We start from the raw sequence: 19,687 nt of genomic DNA, 5'->3' as shown, positions 1-19,687 counted from the left end.
ATAGCAAGACATTTTAAGCCACTTAGCTGTCAAAAACAAATGACAATGCAAATTTTAAAACTAAGAAAAACACGGGGAGAAGTAGGAAATTAATACAAGTCAATTTTATTTCTTAAGCAGACCATATAAGTGTAAGCAAAAGGAGCAAGCAAAAACTTCTGAAGATGTTCAGTATTGCTAATAAATAATAAGTAAAAATTAAATAAAATGAGAATAGTAAAGCTAAATTAAAAATATAAAGCCTATGCTGGCAGGCCTGTGGAAAAAAGGTACAAGTCGGTATCATCAGGGGCAACGTGAACTGGTGTTCTGGAAGTTAATTTGACAACAGAGGGTAATAAAGCCTATCTTTACTGAGCTTATCCTCAGAGCTGTGTATGGCAGGTATCTTATGTGATTCAAAGGTGAATCAAACACAGATCTTGCCCTTCAAGAAAGAGGTAAGTAGCAAAGACATGAAGAAAACATGTAAATGGCTATAATGTAAGCTAAGAACAACATTATGAGGTGGACAGTGCTGCCCCATTTTACAGATGAGGAAACTGAGGCCCAGGAAGGTGAAGTCATTTGCCCAGGGTCCCTCATTTGTAAGTGGTAGAGCCAGACTCCACATTAGGCGAGATTGACTCCAGAGTCCAAGTTCCTCCCACTATGCCAAGTGCAGTCTGTGCTAACAGAGGGAATGATGGGCATTCAGGACCAGAATCGTATGGGCTTTCCACCACTGTTCTTTACAGTTGCCTACTTTCCTCCCGCCCTTCAACAAACGTGTGCTGTGTCAAGCAGCTGAAGAGTAGTAGAGAGCAGACAGGGCTCCTGACCAGGTGATTATAGTCACCCTCTGGACTAAGCCCCTTGTGGGTTCTTTCCCTAGGCTCATGTCTGTATCCCAAAGCCAAGTCTGCAGAGCCTGCAGGAGACATGCACCCACAGTAGCTGACTGAGGAGAGGAGAGAGCCTGCTTTACACTTGCATCTAGATCAGAGCTCACCCTACAAAGACATGGGGTGTGACATTCGGAGTTGAGAGAAAGGGCATCTCAAGCAGGGAAAACAACAAAGCAGATCCGTGGAGTCAGGGAAAAAAGGAGCACGAATGGACTTCCCTCGCGGTCCAGGGGTTAAAAACCTGCCTGCCAGCACAGGGGGCATGGGTTCAAGCTCTGGTCTGGGAAGATTCCACAAGTCGCAGGACAACTAAGCCTGTGCACCAGAGCGTGGAACTGCAACTACAGAACCCACGTGCCACAACTACTGAAGCCCATGTGCCCTGCAGAAGAGAAGCCACCACAACTAGAGACAGCCCACTTGCCTCAACCAGAGAAAGCCCACGAGCTGCAACAAAGACCCAGCACAGCCATAAATAGACAGACAGAAGGGAGCTTTTTAAAAAGAACGAAAAGAAAGATGCACAAGAGGGCACAGTGAGTGGCTTCGTCTGGGTCAAGCACTGGTGCCTGAAGATGAGGAAGATGCTTGCAGAGGAAGGCCGGGGACAGGCGTAGAGGACCAGGACCCAGTAACCTCAAGTACTTGTAAACTTATCACAAGAAAATCATTCAAAATCTATACATATTCAAACTGACCTGCAGATTCAACACCATTCCTTATCAAAATCCCAGATAGTTTCTTTGTAGAAATTGACTAATTTTAGAATTGGTGTGGTAGTTTGAGGGACCCAGAACAACCAAAATAGCTTGAAAAAGAAGAACAAAGGTGGAGGATTCTTGGTTTCAAAACCTGCTACAGAACTCCAGTAATCAAGACTGTGGTTTTGGACTAAGGCAAGACCTACGGATCATAGGAAAAGAACTCAGAGTCTAGAAACAAACCTTCACATTTACAGTCAACTGATATTCAGCAAGGATACTAAGACAATTCAGTGAGGGAAAGGATAGTCTCTTCAACAAATGATTCTTGAAAAAAGAATAAATCTATTGTATATCAACTATCAGATCAGGTCAGATCAGATCAGTCGCTTAGTCGTGTCCGACTCTTTGCGACCCCGTGAATCACAGCACGCCAGGCCTCCCTGTCCATCACCAACTCCCGGAGTTCACCCAAACTCATGTCCATCGAGTCAGTGATGCCATCCAGCCATCTCATCCTCTGTCGTCCCCTTCTCCTCCTGCCCCTAATCCCTCCCAGCATCAGAGTCTTTTCCAATGAGTCAACTCTTCGCATGAGGTGGCCAAAGTACTGGAGTTTCAGCTTTAGCATCATTCCTTCCAAAGAAATCCCAGGGCTGATCTTCAGAATGGACTGGCTGGATCTCCTTGCAGTCCAAGGGACTCTCAAGAGTCTTCTCCAACACCACACTTCAAAAGCATCAATTCTTCGGCACTCAGCCTTCTTCACAGTCTAACTCTCACATCCATACATGACCACAGGAAAAACCATAGCCTTGACTAGACGAACCTTTGTTGGCAAAGTAATGTCTCTGCTTTTGAAGATGCTATCTAGGTTGGTTGTAACTTTCCTTCTAAGGAGTAAGCGTCTTTTAATTTCATGGCTGCTATACTTCAACAAAAAAAAATTTTTTTAAAGAATAAATTTGAACTCCTATCTTGAACAGTTCACAAGCATTAACTCAAAATGGATCAAAAACCTAAGTGAAAGAGATAAAACTATAAAACTCTTAGAAGAAAACATTGGCATAAATCTTGGTGACCTTGGATTTGCAATGGTTTCTTAAGTATGACTCCAGAAGCATGAACAACAAAGAAAAAAGATAAATGGAACTTCATCAAAATAGAAAACTTTTCTGTTTCAAAGGACAGTATTAAGAAAAGGAAATGAATGTATGTCAACTCTACTTTGATTTAAAAAAAGAAAATGAAATGAAAACCCACAGAATGGGAGATATTTTTTTCCGATCGTGTAACTGATAAAGGACTTACATCTAGAATATATGGAAACATTCTTATAACTCAATCATAAAAAGAAAAACCAATCTTAAACAGGAAAAGAATTAGAACAGCCATTTCTCTAGAGAAAATATACCAATGGATAATAAGCATATGAAAAACTGTTCACCATCACTAGCCACAAGGGAAACACAAACCAAAACCACCATGAGAGGCCACTGCATCCCCACTAAGACGGTCAGAATTAAAAAGAAAGATGATAACCAACGCTGGTGAAGATGTGGAGAAACTAGAACCTTCAAACCCTGCTGGTTGGAATGCGAAAGGGTATAGCTCCTTTGAAGGACAGTTTGGCAGTTCCTTAAAAAGTTAAATATAGAGTTACTATATGACCTAGCAACTCCATACCTAGGTGTATACCCAAGAGCAGTGCAAACATATGCCCACACAAAAGCCTGTGCATCCAGTGTTCAGGGCACCATTATTCGCAATAACCCAAAATGAAACAACCCAAATATTCATCAACTGAATGGATAAGCAAGATGCTATATCCATATAATGGAGTATTCAGTTCAGTTCAGTTCAGTCGCTCAGTCGTGTCCGACTCTTTGCAACTCCATGAACTGCAGCACACCAGGCCTCCCTGTCCATCACCAACCCCTGGAGTTCACTTAAACTCACATCCATTGATGCTATCCAGCCATCTCATCCTCCGTCATCCCCATCATCTCCTGTCCCCAATCCCTCCCAGCATCAGAGTCTTTTCCAATGAGTCAACTCTTTGCATGAGGTGGCCAAAGTACTGGAGTTTCAGCTTTAGTATCATTCCTTCCAAAGAATACCCAGGACTGATCTCCTTTAGAATGGACTGGTTGGATCTCCTTGCAGTCCAAGGAGTCTTAAGAGTCTTCTCCAACACCATAGTTCAAAATCATCAATTCTTCGCGCTCAGCTTTCTTCACAGTCCAACTCTCACATCCATACATGACTACTGGAAAAATCATAGTCTTGACTAGATGGACCTTTGTTGGCAAAGTAATGTCTCTGCTTTTGAATATGCTATCTAGGTTGGTCATAACTTTCCTTCCAAGGAGTAAGCGTCTTTTAATTTCATGCCTGCAATCACCATCTGCAGTGATTTTGGAGCCCAGAAAAATAAAGTCTGACACTGTTTCCACTGTTTCCCCAAGTATTTCCCATGCAGTGATGAGACCAGATGCCATGATCTTCGTTTTCTGAATGTTGAGCTTTAAGCCAACTTTTGCACTCTCCTCTTTCACTTTCATCAAGAGGCTTTTTAGTTCCTCTTCACTTTCTGCCATAAGGGTGGTGTCATCTGCATATCTGAGGTTATTGATATTTCTCCTGGCAATCTTGATTCCAGCTTGTGCTTCCTCCAGCCCAGCGTTTCTCATGATGTACTCTGCATATAAATTACTTCGCAACAAAAAAGAATGGAGTATTGACGTGCTACAACACGAACCTACCTTGAAAACTTATACTAAGTGAAGGGAGCCAGACACAAAAGACTACAGGTGATATGACTTCACTTACATGAAACGTTTAGAATAGGCAAATCTATGCAGCAAGAAGATTAGTGGTTGCCTATGGCTGGGCTGGTAGAGGGTAGGCAGGCGAGGACTAGGGAGAAAAGGAGAGTGATCACTCGTGGGTATGCAGTTTCTTTGGGGTGATGAAATGTTCTAAAACTGATTGTGTCGATGGTTACACAACTCTGTGAATATACTAAGAACCATTGGGCTGCAACTTTAAATGGGTAAACTGTATGGTATGTGAGTTATACCTCAATAAAGCTGTTATCCCTAAACTCAAATATATCAATATATAAAATCAGTAAAAGGTGCTTCAACACATGCTTTTTCAGGTGGCGTTGTGGTTAAAAGTGTGGGGAGTCATGCTTCTGTGTGTAATCTAGTTATCTCCCTACTTCTAGATGTGTTGCTGCTGCTGTTGTTCAGTCACCTCATCGTGTCCAACTCTTTGTGACCCTATGGACTGCAGCACGCCAGGCCTCCCTGTCCCTCACCATCTCCTGGAGTTTGCCCAAGTTCACGTTCATTGCACTGGTGATGCTGTCCAACCATCTCGTCCTCTGAAGCCACTTCTCCTTCTGCCCCAGGAGTCTTCTCTAGGACCACAGTTCAAAGGCATCAATTCTTTGGCATTCTGCCTTCTTTACAGTTCAGTTCTCACAACCTGATGTGAGCACTGGGAAGACCACAGCCTTGACTATATGGACGTTTGTTCGCACAGTAATGTCTCTGCTTTTCAATGCACTGTCTAGGTTTGTCATTGCTTTCCTGCCAAGAAGCAGTCGTTTTCTGATTTTATGGCTGCAGTCACCATCCGCAGTGATTTTGGATCCCAAGAAGAGGAAATCTGTTCCACTATTTCCACTTTTCCCCCTTCTATTTGCCATGCAGCAATTGGGCTAGATGTCCATGATCTTAGGTTTTTTTTTTTTTTAAATATTTAGTCTTAAGCCAGCTCTTTCACTCTCCTGCTTTACCCTCATCAAGAGGCTCTTCAGTTCCTCTTCACTTTCTGCCATTACAGTGGAATCATCCACATATCTGAGGTTGTTGATGTTTCTTCTGCCTATCTTGATTCTAGCTTGTAACTCATCCAGCCTGGCATTTCTCATGATGTGCTCAGCGTACAGGTTAAACAAACAGGGTAACAGCAGACAGCTCTGTTGTACTCGTTTCTCGACCTTGAGCTAATCAGTCGTTCCATACAGGTTTCTAACTGTTGCTTCTTGACCTGCATATAGGCTTCTCCAGAGACAGGTAAGATGGTCTGGTGTTCCCATCTCTCTAAGAGCTTTCTACAGTTTGTCATGATCCACACAGTCAAAGGCTTTAGTGTAGTTGATGAAACAGAAATAGGTATTTTTCTGAAATTCTCTTGCTTTCTCTATAATCCAGCCAATGTTGGCAATTTGATCTCTAGTTCCTCTTCCTTTTCTAAACTCAGCTTGGACATCTGGAAGTTCTTGGTTTGCATAATGCTGAAGCCAAGCATGCAAGATTTTAAGCATGACCTTGCTAGCATGGGAGATGAGTGCAATTGTCCAATGGTTAGCATATTTCTTTGGTACCACCCTTCTTGGGAATTGGGATGAGGATTGACCTTTTCCAGTCCTGTGGCCACTGCTGGGTCTTCCAGATTTGCTGACATAATGAATGCAGAACCTTGATGGCATCATCCTTTAGGGATCTGAGTAGTTCTGCTGGAATTTGACTGCATCTACTAGCTTTATTAACAGCAGTGCTTCTTAAAGCCCATTTGACTTCACACTCCAGAATGTCTGGCTCTGGGTGACTAACCACTCCGTCACGGTAATCCAGTTCATTAAGATCTTTCTTATATAGTTCCTCCGTGTATTCTTTCCATTCCATTCTAGATGTGTAACCTTGGATAAGCTCTTTAATCCTTAAGTTGCTAATGCACCTCATTTTTCTCATATGTGAAATGGGTATGTATTAATAATACCTATCTCCAAATAGGTACCTATCTTCAGGGGTCTTCTGAAGATCAAATGGGATCAAGTATGTAGAACATTCACGATAGGGGCTACATAGTAAATACATACTAAATACTGACTGCTGTGAAATTATTGCTAATACATGTTAATAACAAACAACTAGAAGTAGACCCATGTCCAAAAGTGAAGAGAGCATTAACAAAAGTATGCTACCAATGGAATCCACTTGTTTCATTAAAATAATAGCTCTGTGGGATCCGTGTGGATATGGAAAGTCTGATCTATAAGAAACGTTTGCAGGAAAACAGCCCCTCCCCCCAAAAAAAGTAGGTCTAAAATGGGAAAAACAAAGTATGTGCGACAAAAAGTGAGATGCAAAGTTTCATAATGGATCGTGTATGATAAAGGAAGGATTCTCTGGATTTGTTTCTTATTTGCCACATCACTCTTGTGGATATCCTAACACTGGTCCTAAGTAATATAAAATAAAGCAAGTTAGTCGCCGTATATCAAACTGAGGAGGCTCAGCCACGCAGAGGTTTCCAGCCCTGTTTAATGACTGACACCTCGACAAGAACCTCAAACTGCCACGCGATCCTGAAGAAGCTTCTGACATGTCAGCCACTCACTCCTGCTCCATGTGGCTCAGGGTCTTCCCTCAATTTCAGATCTTGAGGACTCTAACTTGCAGTCTTTCTGGTTCTGACTTTTCCTGTACGCTCCAAGAACCAAAAGTGGGGGTTATCAGGGCACTTGTTGGTTTTTTTTCCTTTTGCTTCTGGGTCTTGTGCGAAGCTTGGCTTCAGCATTGCTGGAGGATGGGCTAAGGACAAACTACAACCGGTTTCCCAAGTGAACTGATCCAGCGGGGAGCCCCAATCTCAGAGAAAAGGGTGAGTTCTGCTCACTTTCACGCCCCTACCCAGAACATGCCAAAGGAGAGCCAAGTCAGACACATGTCAGAAGCAGCAGGGTTTATTTGTGTGCACGCAGTAAGGCCGCCTAAAATGTTTCTGAAGCAAACCGCACATAAAAATGTCTACACATACACCTGGAGGAAGAAAACGCTCACTGTGGTGAGGAGGGCCAGAGGGTGACTCACGTGTGTCCACCGTCTCCTGAATCGGGATGAAGCCGACAGGCAGAGTGTCCTTGATGTCGATGAGCTTCATGTCCACTAACACATTCCCTAAATGGCTCTTGGGAAGAAAGAAAAGAGATATAGACGATTAATCTGAACACGCCTGTGGTGGGTCTGCCATTCTGGCTTCAAAAGGCATATTTAACACAATGACTCATGCAGCTTTACGACAGCAGGTTAATTAGAGTAGGTGCCAGTTAATGATCCCCAGCAGCTACACGGGGACTCTGGTGGCCCCCAGAAAAGGATTTCGTCTGCAGAACCTCAAGGCCACTCACCTAGACGTGGCCTTGGTTAGCAGAATGAGTGGCTCAGGAGATGCCCGAGATGTAACTGAGCAGAGAGCAGCTGTGCACCCACGTCCCGGGGCCATGTGGCCCCTTAGCCCTGAGCATTAGCTCTCGGGGCAGCAGGTTTAGAAGAGCACATTCCCGGGGTGGCTGTTGCACCGGGAGGCGGGGGAGCTACATCTCTAACAGAGAATCAACCACACTCCCCAGTGATCCCTGGTCTCTGCATATTGACACGCATTTCGGTGGCTAGATATGTTCTGTAAAACCCCACAAATCGTAAACTCACACAGAGTGGGAAAGCCCTGCTGCCTAATATTACACATCTTCTAAAATGACGTGCACAGGGGTCTCTTAAAGCTTCTGCTTAGTGGTGGTGCACAGGGTCCACAGTGCACAGTTTGCCGTAACCAGAGCAAAAATATCTTCGAAGATGGCATGCAGTCCTATAATTGCAAGAGAGAATTCTTTGCAAATGCCCTGGCACTTGCAGCCCGAATTTCAAGTTGGAAACGAGCTCTAGAGAGATCTACCCTACAACTTAAACAAAGTGGGGCCACCTCGGAGGTTTCATTAACATCTTCAGAGTCATTTACAACTTAGCTCCCCCTCTCTCTAGTTAGAGCCAGTTAGAAAAAGAATGATGCCTTCCCATCCCAAATCTCTCCTGTTAGGATGCTAACAACGCACTTGGCATGCCCGTCTTCCAGAAATGCCTAAGCCCCCATAAGCACACACGTGGTTTACTTGTTCTGCATTCCTAGACGACCCCACCACCTTGCCCTGCACAGCAGTTCCTCTGGAGTCAAGCCTGGCCTGCTCAGAGAAGGGTGTGGCCCTCAGTCTCTGCGGCCCCGCCCGTCCTGCCCAGTGCCAACACCATCACTGAAAACCAAGCAGGGAACTCCTATCATCTATACTCTATGCTTTGTTCTCTCTTGGCACGCTCAACTTTCCTTCGTATAAGTTTCTAATGGCATGTTTGTGAGGTTTTTAGGTAGTATCTTCTTTGTGAGGTTTTTATGTAGTATCTGCTTCCCCACCAGGGTTTAAGAACCACGAGGACCAAAACCATCTCTGCTACTACTATACATCCAAGCCTAGCATAGATCTTGGCAAACAGTAGGTACTCAATAATTACTGCTGAATAAATTACTATTTTGGGGTACATTTTCAACCAGACGGGCCACTCAGAATCTGAAATCAAAATGGACTTGCTCGGACGACAAATCTAAATAATGCCAACAAAAATATTAAAAGTATAGTTAATAAGTGCATTATAAACCAAAAGTACACAAATGAAATAAATTCCTGAAATTTAGCCATGAAGGTCAAAGTGTCGAGTGTAAACTATGACCAGTGTTTTCTCGGCACTGTGGTCAGAAAGCCATCTCTCTCAAAAGCTGGTATTTGAGGAGGATTTAAAATGATTACATTTCAGGTAGCTGGGTCTAGGAAAACAACACACAGGCCAGCACAGCAAGTGGAGAGTGGAACCCTACACGGAATAAATCTCTGACCGTGGAGGAAGGGTTGGAACCATTAACCCAACTCGCAAACATCAGCTGCTTTCAGAATCGTCTGATCTAATCTATCATACATTTTTTTTTTTTCATGGCAGTTGCTTTTCCATGTCATCACTGCTTTCTGCATTGAGAAATTAACAGCTGGGTATGTTTCCCTGCCCTGTAGATGGATGGGCGTTCATCAATATCCTTCTCCAACGTCTTCTATCTGACAAGTTGGGTTTTAACAGAAGTCAACTGCAAACCACTTAGCGACCTCACCCTCCACACTCTACGAACGTCCCTGATCATAAAGCCAGGACGTCAGTGGTGCAGCCATTAAAAGAGGCATGAAGACCCCCCTCCGGTGCACATGGAATGGGAGGCTGCACTGTCAGAGCTTCCTGCAGCCCAAGTGAGGTCCCTCGGCGCCCCGGGCTGCCGCTGCACCGGGTTTAATACAGTAGGTCTGTGACACCATTAATTTTGCCTGTTCCTCTCCCTTCCCCCATCCTGTGCTCTCTTTCATTTCCTCCTCATAAATATGAAGAACATATTCCCAATCCTTGTTGAGCAAATGATTCATGCCAAAAGCCCAATATGCACTGACTCAGGGTATTTATATTGTCTCTGGTAGCCAGTATTTGCTAGTATACTGTAATTATTTTTGACAACCTTGCATTTAAGGTAGCCACAGATAACCAACTTAATATTCAAATGTTCATAAATCCTTCTGTTTAATATCCTCCCTACCTAATCTATGTACATTATTATTACAGGTAATGCAGAAAGTACAGGGCATGAAAAGTGCAATTAATCTCGATCCTTCCCCAGGAAGCAATGTCACTCCAAAGCCAGGATTCTGTGTTAACAGCATTATTGGGGGAAAGGAATTCAGGTTCCAGAGGAGTCTCCCCAAACTCCTACACAGGGAGTCTCAAGTCGCCTAATTAAGAATCCGTCCAGTCTTGAGATTCTACATCCCTCCTTTGCAGTTGTAAAAAATTATGCCATGCAAAGTCTTGGCTCTGACAGCGGGACTGGGACAGACCGGCTGTAACAGATTAAAATATGGCTCATTCCTGCTCTACTCCTCAGCTGGCAAGGGGGCCCCTGCCCCCCCTTTGAACTGCCTTCCTTCTGTGTCTCACTACAGGACCCATTCATTCTTTTTCTGAAAATAAAATGCACCTAATTTCCTTACTGCCTCAAAAGGGGGGCAGGGGATTCTCCCACTGCTCTTGTCCTCGTCTTACATCCTCTCCCACAGGCACCTCACCATGCCTGCCTGGCCCTCACAGAGTAAGAGATGCAAAGTAGGCACTCAACACACATCTCCTGAATGTTTGACAAATGATTAGATCGATCTATTTTCTACCATCCACTTACCCATGACACTAAAATTAACAAGCCCCAGTGACTTCTCTCTGTCATTTTTTAACTTTTTAGTGTCCCTACTCCAAGGGATCAGGGGCTCTTCGGGCCGAGAGTACAGACACCCTATAAGCCTTCAAGGAAATGCAACAAAAACAGAAATCAAAAACAGCCAATGAGATCATCTGTCCTCTGCAGCCGCGGACTCCTCTTCAGCAGGAGGGGCTGAGGCTGAGTGCAGGTCAGGAGTGAACGTGCGAAACCGCTGGGCAGAGTACGGGTGTGGACACGTGCTGCTCAAGCCTCAGGAGGTGGTCCCGCAGCCCTGCACGCAGTGAACACGCGGACTTCCCGCGGAAAGGGGCAGCCAGCAGCAGAACAGAGGTGACAAACGCTAAGAATATGGATGGTTTCAAAGAGGGTATAGGTAACCTCCAAGGACAAAGGGGACGAGAGAGCACCATAGGTGTTTATGGACGCAGGATGGAGGGATGGAGCCAGGGGCACTGCCCAAATGTCACAGGCCTGACATCTGGAAAGGTAACCGGCCTTCAGACCTGCCCCTGGGGTCTCCTCGCTGCACCGTGACCCAACCTCAGACCTGCCCCTGGGTCTCCTCGCTGCTCTGTGACCGGATTCAGACCTGCCCCTGGGGTCTCCTCGCTGCTCTGTGACCGGATTCAGACCTGCCCCTGGGGTCTCCTTGTTGCTCTGTGACCTGAAGGTCCTGCTCAGACCCACCGCGGGCCCAGTTGCCAGGAACTTCCCTCCTCCATCAGGAGCTCTGTCCTTTACAGTGAGTATTTATTACTCGCATCATGAGTGGGAAAAAATGAGAGCAACGAGTCTTCCCTGAGTATGTTAGAAATCATTTTCCTAACAAACACTTATCAACAAATGGGAACAGCTGCTGGACAAGAGTGTGGACCACAGATCCATGTGACGAGCCACAGCCAGAAAATGCTTCAGGGACGCACGAGGACTGTGATGGGACCACGGGGCTGTGGGCTTGTGACAGAGAGAAAGACGGTGATCTTTTCCCTTCCAGGCTTCTGAATGGGGATGCTTGAACCTGATTATTTTTTAAATCACTTATGAACATATTTTATTGTTGCCATAAGATTTATAAAAACAATAAAAAAACAATAAAAATATTTCCCATCTGATTTTTGTTTTGCATTTAGGCCCAAAATAAAATGGCACCCCTAAAAATGAAAATCTGACTGCTCCCTATTAGGGTTAGGGAAGACAGGTGTCCTTAGACAAGCACATAAACTCCCTGATCTCAGGAGCTATTACTTTAAGAGTCTGAGGATGGAGGCAGCATATTTGCAGAGTGCCCAGGACAGGCCTCACATGGAAAGGAGACTCACAAGAGCCACTTCTCTTTTTTCTAAACCACCTATTAGAACACCTTTAGTAAGTGCCTTTAAACTTTCCTAATTTATGGGCTTAAGTATTAAAAACAACACAGTAAAAGTAATCTGCATGTGTGGTGGATACCTACCTGCCGAAACAATGAAAGGTCACGTGGCAGAGAGACCTGGGGAGAAAGTCTCGGGCAGGGGTGACCGTGGGGCATCTTCTGGCTATGTTCCCATCATACTACCCTGCAATTTGTTACTCGATGAAAGGCAGGCAGGATGAGAGCTGTGAGAGAAATCTTTTCCGTGTTTCCTTTGGAAAACAGGTTTTAATGGAACTCACGGCACACTTGGGTATGTGGTTAATAATACTGTTAATAAATGAAACCCAGTGGTGGCTGCTGATCCTACCCTGTTTACTTAAAACCACCAATAAATTAACACAGCGATGAAAACAAACCACCACCAAAAAAGTGAGGAAATTTTCAAACATGAATGGAAATGACTTGTGCTCACTTAGCAAACGGAAAGCTAGACTTACATTTTCTTTGGAAAAGGATCTCGTGAAGCACAGGTATCGGGTAACCTTGGATTTAAATAAGCCGTCTTTCCAGAGGTCAGCGTCCACACCATCTGCTGTCTGAGCAACCTGCACCAGAGAGACGGGGAGGAGGACACAGGTGAGGCAGGGGCCACGGAGGGCGGGCGCGAGGGGCTTCCGTGCCTGCGCCAGTTAACTCCGCCTGGACTCGCGCAGCATCTCATTAGTCCCCTTCACCAGGCCCTGGGAAGAGATTTTTCCAAGAGGGGCCAAGGGAGAGTGTGAAAAATACAACTTCTAAAAATACTGTCCCTGGGGAAGTCATTGATTAAAGACACCCTGACAAAAGTGCTTCTAATGAGAAAAGAGGAACTTTTGTTTGTCGTGGACCGAGAAGGGACTGGAGAAGTCAGCGCGTTACGGTGCTCATTACCAGTCACTCCGGGGACGGTACAGGGCGCAGAGGGAAGAATGGGGCGTGAAATGCCACCTGAGAGGGGCCCGCCTGCCAGACGCCTGGCACAGCTTCCTGCCCCGGGGCTGACTGGGCTGGCCAGGGGCTGCTATCACTGGGCGCGGGGGGCGGGCAGGGCGTCAGGGAGGTTTGCCTTGCCCCGCTTCTTTTCAGCACAAGTTCTGTGAGTGGAATTCAAGGTTGAAAACCAGCGTGATAGGAAAATAAAAAAAAAGACTCAGCTGCTAGTTTCTAGTCTCACTGAGGAGCCATAGTCTCGTATATGGCTGTAGGAATTTCCCTCTAAGGGCTTCCCTGGGGGCTCAGATGGTAAAGAATCTGCTTGCAATGCAGGAGACCTGGGTTCGATCCCTTGGTTGGGAAGTTCTCTGGAAAAGGAAAAGGCAACCCACTCCAGTATTCTTGCCTGGAGAATTCCATAGACATACGAGCCTGGCAGGCTATAGTCCCTGGGGTTGCAAAGAGTCGAACATGACTGAGGGACTAGCACTTTTCACTTTTAGTTTCAAGACGCGTTCAAGGATGAAGCCAGCCTTGATGTGAGTCTTACAGGGCCTGGGCCCTGGGCCATGGGACCAAGGCCATCAGTGGGAAGAGCTCACGAGGAGACGGGAGAGGAGGGGAAGGCTGGCCGGGACATGCTCTCCCCATTCTCTCCACGATGCTCGTTAAGGAACAATCAGGCTCTGTGCTGCTGCTTCCCTCAGCACCTAACAGGTCAGAGGAATCCACATCCTGGCTGCACCCTAACGGGACTCCAAGAAGACTGGGAGCAGGGCCCCTTTGGGGAGCAGTGCCCTCTGCAGCTGGCCCCCTGAAGTGCACTCTGGAATCTCCCTGCTCCTCCTTCTGAGGCTTAGACTGTGGGAGGCATGTGTGCTCAGTTGGGTCTGATTCTTTGCGACCGCATGGACTGTAGCCAGCCGGGCTCCTCTGTCCATGGAATCTTCCAGGCAAGAATACTGGGGTGGGTTGCCGTTTCCTTCTCTGGGGAATTGTCCCAACCCAGGGATTGAACCCACATCTCTTGAGTCTCCTGCATCGGCAGGCAGATTCTTTACCAGCTGAGCCACTGGGGAAGACTATGGGAAGCCTTCCTTGATCTGACAAGCTCCGGGCTGTCCTCACAAACTGCTGAAAACGCCTTTGTTCTTTACACAAAACTGCCCTGATTCTGCCCCGTCCTGTGTCCACACTGCACAGCAGGCCCACACGACTCGGACTGTCACGTGCGAAGCCCGGAGTGTGGGGGCCGACTCCACCAGGAGGGTCCCAGAGCCCCCACGTCCATGTTCTCTGAGGGAGCCCCTGAAAAGACCAAAGGCCAACTGGCAAAAGAAAAGGGCTTGCTTTCACACCGAACAATTGGTAAGTTCATAAATGCCATACGGGAAAAGAAGGGTCCTCGTGCTGAATGTGCAAAGATGTTTGACCTGAAATCTGAAGGAGGAATGGTATGGTGACAATCTCAGGGACAGTCTGGTTCAAGTATGTCACTCCCACAGAAAGAAACACGGCCGAACAGACCAGGCCTTGTCCGCACTTGTCCCCACAATGGTCACACATAAAGTTCCTCAGAAAACCTGAGATTTGAGGCCGTGGCCCCAACTTCTACCACCAAGGATCCCTTATGCTTTGTCTTCTCCCACATGTTCCACGTTTGAAAGATTTTTGTTTCCCAAACTGTACTTGTATTTCCTCAGTTCAAAGATGTAGCCATTTGAGAATCACCTGTGGATTTAAAGAACGCTCCTTTAGGAAAAAAAGAAACATCATGTCAAATTGCAGAAACCAATTTCTCAGATGCATTGCAATTTTGGAACCATTAAAATGTGACAAGATGCCACAGGAACAAACAAAGAAGGGAACCTATGTAGTTTCTCTATAATAAATATTATTTTTGATAAATTTTTACAAAAAACAGAGAGTCTGCAGAACATGCAAAGGCTGTGGTACCTCCAGCCTTCCACGGAAAAGCCTGGGGGTTCAGGAGGGTATTCCTGGCTACCATGGGGTGGTGTGCCCCCTCATTCAAGGCCATCGTTTCCAGGGTTTGAAAATGAGGATTCCCTTCTCTCACCCCACTGCTAGAATCTTCCCTTTTCTGAATGAGAAGACACCCTGGTATGACGAAGAGGCCGGTGCAGGAATGCAAAGAGGGGAGAGGGAAGCAGGAGCAGGCCTGCTCCCTCCTCAGAGGCCCCCTTCCCTCCCTCTGTCCCTGCAGTTAACAGGCCTCCAACCTGCTCCTGATACCCATTCAACAAGGTCCACCATGGCCCAGCTCTGCCCTGAGCCACAGCTCACGTGCGGTGAAGTGAAAACGTGTAACGCCCTCCAACCCCAGCCAAGGGGAGTGAGAAGGGAGGTGAGAGTGAGACAGAAGAGGAGGGAGAGAAGCGTGTGTGTGGGTGTGCGTGTGCACATGCGTGTGCATGGGTGGATGTGGGTGTGCATGGGTGGATGTGGATGTGCAGAACACAAAGGTGCCTGCAGCCAGGGGTCCACAGCCTGGGCTGGATCCACCTCCAAGGCTGCTTGAGGTGTGGGGAGCCCAGATCTGGCTCAGCAGCAGGACTAGGGAAGTCCCTGGAGGAACAAGGCTGGGCCTTCACAGCTTGCCTTCCCTGGAGCAAGTTCTCAACCTAAACTCTCCCCATGGCAAGCTAGACTAGCTACGAGGTAAGTTGGAGAAGGAAATGGCAACCCACTCCAGTGTTCTTGCCTGCAGAACACCATGGACAGAGGAGCCTGGCGGGCTACAGTCCATAGGGTCACAAGGAGTCGGACATGACTGAAGTGACCAAGCATATGAGGTAAGTATGTGGTCAGTAGCTACATGGGTGCCCCACAGAAGTTCACATCTAAACTCTGTCCCTGTGAACTCAGTCTTGAGTCCCAGGATGGGAAGTGGGGGACAGGGAGGCAGGCTGTGGGTGGAGGAAGAGGACTCTAGGTACAGCAGACCCCAACCTGACATTCCAGGCTTAAGCAAACCCCACCCCTGAGGGCACTGTGGGGACAGAGGGGATAATGCACGAGACCTGCCTCAGTGCTCACCCGGAACCGCATGAAGCCAGCGCCAACAGACAGGTCTACGCAAACGTGACGACCCCATGAAGGCAGCGCCAACAGACAGGTCTATGCAAATGGGACGACCCCGTGAAGCCAGTGCCAACAGACAGGTCTACGCAAACGTGACGACCCCGTGAAGCCAGCGCCAACAGACAGGTCTACGCAAACGTGACGACCCCGTGAAGCCAGCGCCAACAGACAGGTCTACGCAAACGTGACGACCCCGTGAAGCCAGCGCCAACAGACAGGTCTACGTAAACATGACGATCCCATGAAGCCACTGCCAACTGACAGGTCTACGCAAACGTGACGATGTGAAACACGCTTTTATAGCTACAACACACTACATCAGGATTTGAAAAGCCCTGCATTGTCACATGAGGGCTCAGCTCCAACCTCTGGTCCCTGGGGTTCCTTCCCATCTCTGGGACTAGACCTGGTCTTCAACACAGATTATGTACTTGTGTGATTAACCTTTGCCGGCTCTACTGCCCCGCCACTGACAAAAGCTTCGCCAAGCCGAGGACGATGTCCAATGGCCATTTATTCCCTGTACTCAGCATCCTGCCTGATACACACGGGCTCAACCACAACTGGCTGAAGGAGTGAATGGACAAATCAGCCTGTAGGTCTGCAGCAAACTGTGAAAAACCAAGAAACCCCGCTAGCTGCTGGAGTAAGGTAATACAAATTTAAAAAATGAAATTTCCAGGACTTAATCCCTTGAGCTGAATGTATGTGTCCCCTTCAAAATCACCACTCACAGGTCAAACCCCAATTTCAACAGCGAGGCCACTTATTCCTTCGGTTTTATCTGTACCCTGTCTTGTTCCCAAAATGACTAGAGGATGCCCAATGCTGCTGCCGGCTGCAGTGCCCCGGGCGTGTCTGTCGTAGGGGTTCACACGTGCATGCACACACACACACACCCCTCTTACACACTCACACACTCAGACCCTCCCTCTCCTTCTCCCATCTTCCCAGTATAGGAGCTGCCTCTGTGGAGGAAGAGGTGGGCAGTGACAGACAGGGCACTTGGGTTTACCGCTCTCCCCGCCAACATTCTTCTAAAATGACAACCTAGTGGAGACAGTACAGAGCCACTAAAATAAAGAGCAAGAGAGGAGTACAGCACGAGGCAGAGGCCATCGGGTCTGTGGAGACGTGGGAAGTGGAAGGTCCAGGGTGCAGCAGAGGAGGGGGGACAGATACCCAGGGCCCCAGATACCATTGGGATGAGGGTGGAGGGCCTGGAGATGGGTGGGATGCGAGTTTAGAACTGGAGACAGGCAGAACAAAGCCATTAAGATTCCTAGAGCCCCACTCTGCTTCAGAAGTATTTTCTGCAGAGATGGGATCAGCAGGGCTCAGAGCTCCAGGACACCAGCTGGTGGGGAAGGAGGTGAAGGAGGAAGTAAAATTCCAGAGTCAGAGCAGAGGGTAATAAATATGCACACTGAGCTGAACAGTGACTGAAAGGTGGGCCCTCCCCTGTCCCTTCCAGGCCCACCCTCCTTCCTGCTTTTGGAACCTTGGGAGCCAGGTGTACCCCTAAATGTTGCAAATTGAAGGATGTGTCTCTGGAGAAATTAAAGAGTGCCAGAGAGAAGACCAGCACCCACAGGCTCTGAGGTCTCTGGTTACGGTTACAAGAGCCAGCTCCCTGGTGCACCAGCTGCTGTGCAGCCCACCAGTCATCAGGCCCCACCCCTACCACAGGGCTCCGACCCTAGGAGCTAGGGCCTGGCTCTTAACTGACAACAAAGAATTACCAGGCACTGGGGGAGTCTCAAATATGACAACAGGGTCCAAATTATTAGAAGAAAGGGAACCTGAAGATAGCACAGCAAACAGGAGGAAACAACAAAAGCTAAAGAATTAACAACCAAACCTGTAATGAATATCTTCAGAGGAATAAGTGAAGATACACAGTCACCAAGCAAGAACTGGGTTTCCCTGGTGGCTCAGACAGGGAAGAATCTGCCTACAATGCCGGAGACCCAGGTTCGACCCCTGAGTCATGAAGATCCCCTGGAGAAGGGAATGGCTCACCCACTCCAGTATTACTGCCTGGAGAATTTCATGGACAGTCCATGGGGCTGCAAAGAGTTGGACACAGCTGATCAACTAACACTTTCACTTTTTTTAAAAAGAGAATAGAATATTGTGGAAAACATTTTAAAAGGAACAATTTAAGACAACACATGGACTTTAGACATAAAAACCTGTAGCTAAAATTAAACATTAAAAAAAAAAACATATTGGAGGAGAAAATTGAAGAAATCTCCCAGAAGATAAAATACAAAGGTGAAGAGAGAAACTAGAGATGGGAAAAAAAAAAAAAACCCTAAGAAAATCAAAGAATCAATATAGTATCCAACAATGAAATTCCAGAAAGGGAAATAAAAAACATAAGAAAAAGTGAGCTTCCACAGTAAGGAGATCCTGAGAGTTCTAGCACAGTGAATAAAAAAGTCCACCCCGAAGCACAGCCATGGAGAATCCCATTGATTTTGGGATGAAAAAACCGCCCTTAAAACTTCCAGAGAGAAGTAACAGGCCACATACCGAGGAACAGAATCAGAATGCACTCGACTTCTCTTCAGCAACACTGAAAACTAAGGCGTGAACAACCTCTTCAAAATTCCAAGGATTTCTGGATTTCTCCACCTCAACCAGCGTCAAGTAAGCATGAAGGTAGAAGATCTTAGCAGACATCCAAGGACTCACAAAGTTCATCCCGCTGCCTTTTCTGGGGAGCCTAGGGGAGGATGTGCCAGCATGACTGGGGACTGAATCATACAGAGGAACCTAGAGCTCCTGGACAGGCCCCACACAAGACAGCCCGGGGACAGCCTGGACGGAGGGAAAGGAGAGCAGGTCGTGGAAAGAAGAGCAATGCGGGCCGTCTCTGGGGGAGGGGGCAATGTGGACTGCACCCTGGGAAGAGGTGCGGATGGGCGAGGGACAGACGTGCGAGCATTTACAGGCCTGAAGCTCTGCGTGAAAATATAACTTAGTAACTAACCTGAAAACTTTAAGGAAAAACTAAATTCTCATGTAAAACTCAGTAGGCATCTAGACAAGGAAGTAAATGAAAGAGACAAGCCAAGAACTAATTCCAAGAACAGGAAATGGTTACAAGAAAGAATCTCCAGTCCTGCTGCATCACTTGATCCAGTGCTACCCAATGTTTGCCTTGTTATGATATATAAACGCTGCCCACTAATGTTCCGAAACTGTGATACTGCCTGATAGGCGGAGAACACGAGAAAACTACATGTGCAGGATAGGCGATCAAGAAATAAACAGTACAGTCACATTACTTAGAGATATGGAGATGAAGTACCAGAAGCGAAAAAATCTAAAAGAGCTGAAAGTAACTGCCTCTGGGGAACGAAACAGGGAGAGCAGGCAGAGACAGGGCCGGGCTGGCTATACTTTATTAAAAGTCCCTTAGTACTCTCTGATTTAACTGTGTAGGCATCACTTTGTTAAAAACAGAAAAGTGAATTTTAATTTTAAAAACTCAAGAGAGCTGGGGAGAT

General features: G+C 46.8%; 1 protein-coding gene across 3 annotated transcripts in view; it reads right to left on the bottom strand.

Annotated features, from left to right (window-relative positions):
- Positions 1–19,687, bottom strand: part of MVB12B (multivesicular body subunit 12B) — a 193,435-nt gene that overhangs the window by 116,872 nt on the left and 56,876 nt on the right. For all 3 annotated transcript variants that reach the window (XM_027556289.1, XM_027556286.1, XM_027556287.1), the window contains exons 3-4: positions 12,590–12,697; positions 7,477–7,573 (exon numbers count right to left, since the gene is read on the bottom strand). In XM_027556289.1, coding sequence (XP_027412090.1) covers positions 7,477–7,573; positions 12,590–12,697 — 205 coding nt within the window. The remainder of the gene's footprint in view (positions 1–7,476; positions 7,574–12,589; positions 12,698–19,687) is intronic.

Source organism: Bos indicus x Bos taurus, chromosome 11, assembly GCF_003369695.1.
Source record: "Bos indicus x Bos taurus breed Angus x Brahman F1 hybrid chromosome 11, Bos_hybrid_MaternalHap_v2.0, whole genome shotgun sequence".
Classification (NCBI taxonomy): Eukaryota; Metazoa; Chordata; class Mammalia; order Artiodactyla; family Bovidae; genus Bos; species Bos indicus x Bos taurus.
This window is presented reverse-complemented; position numbering and strand designations above follow the sequence as displayed.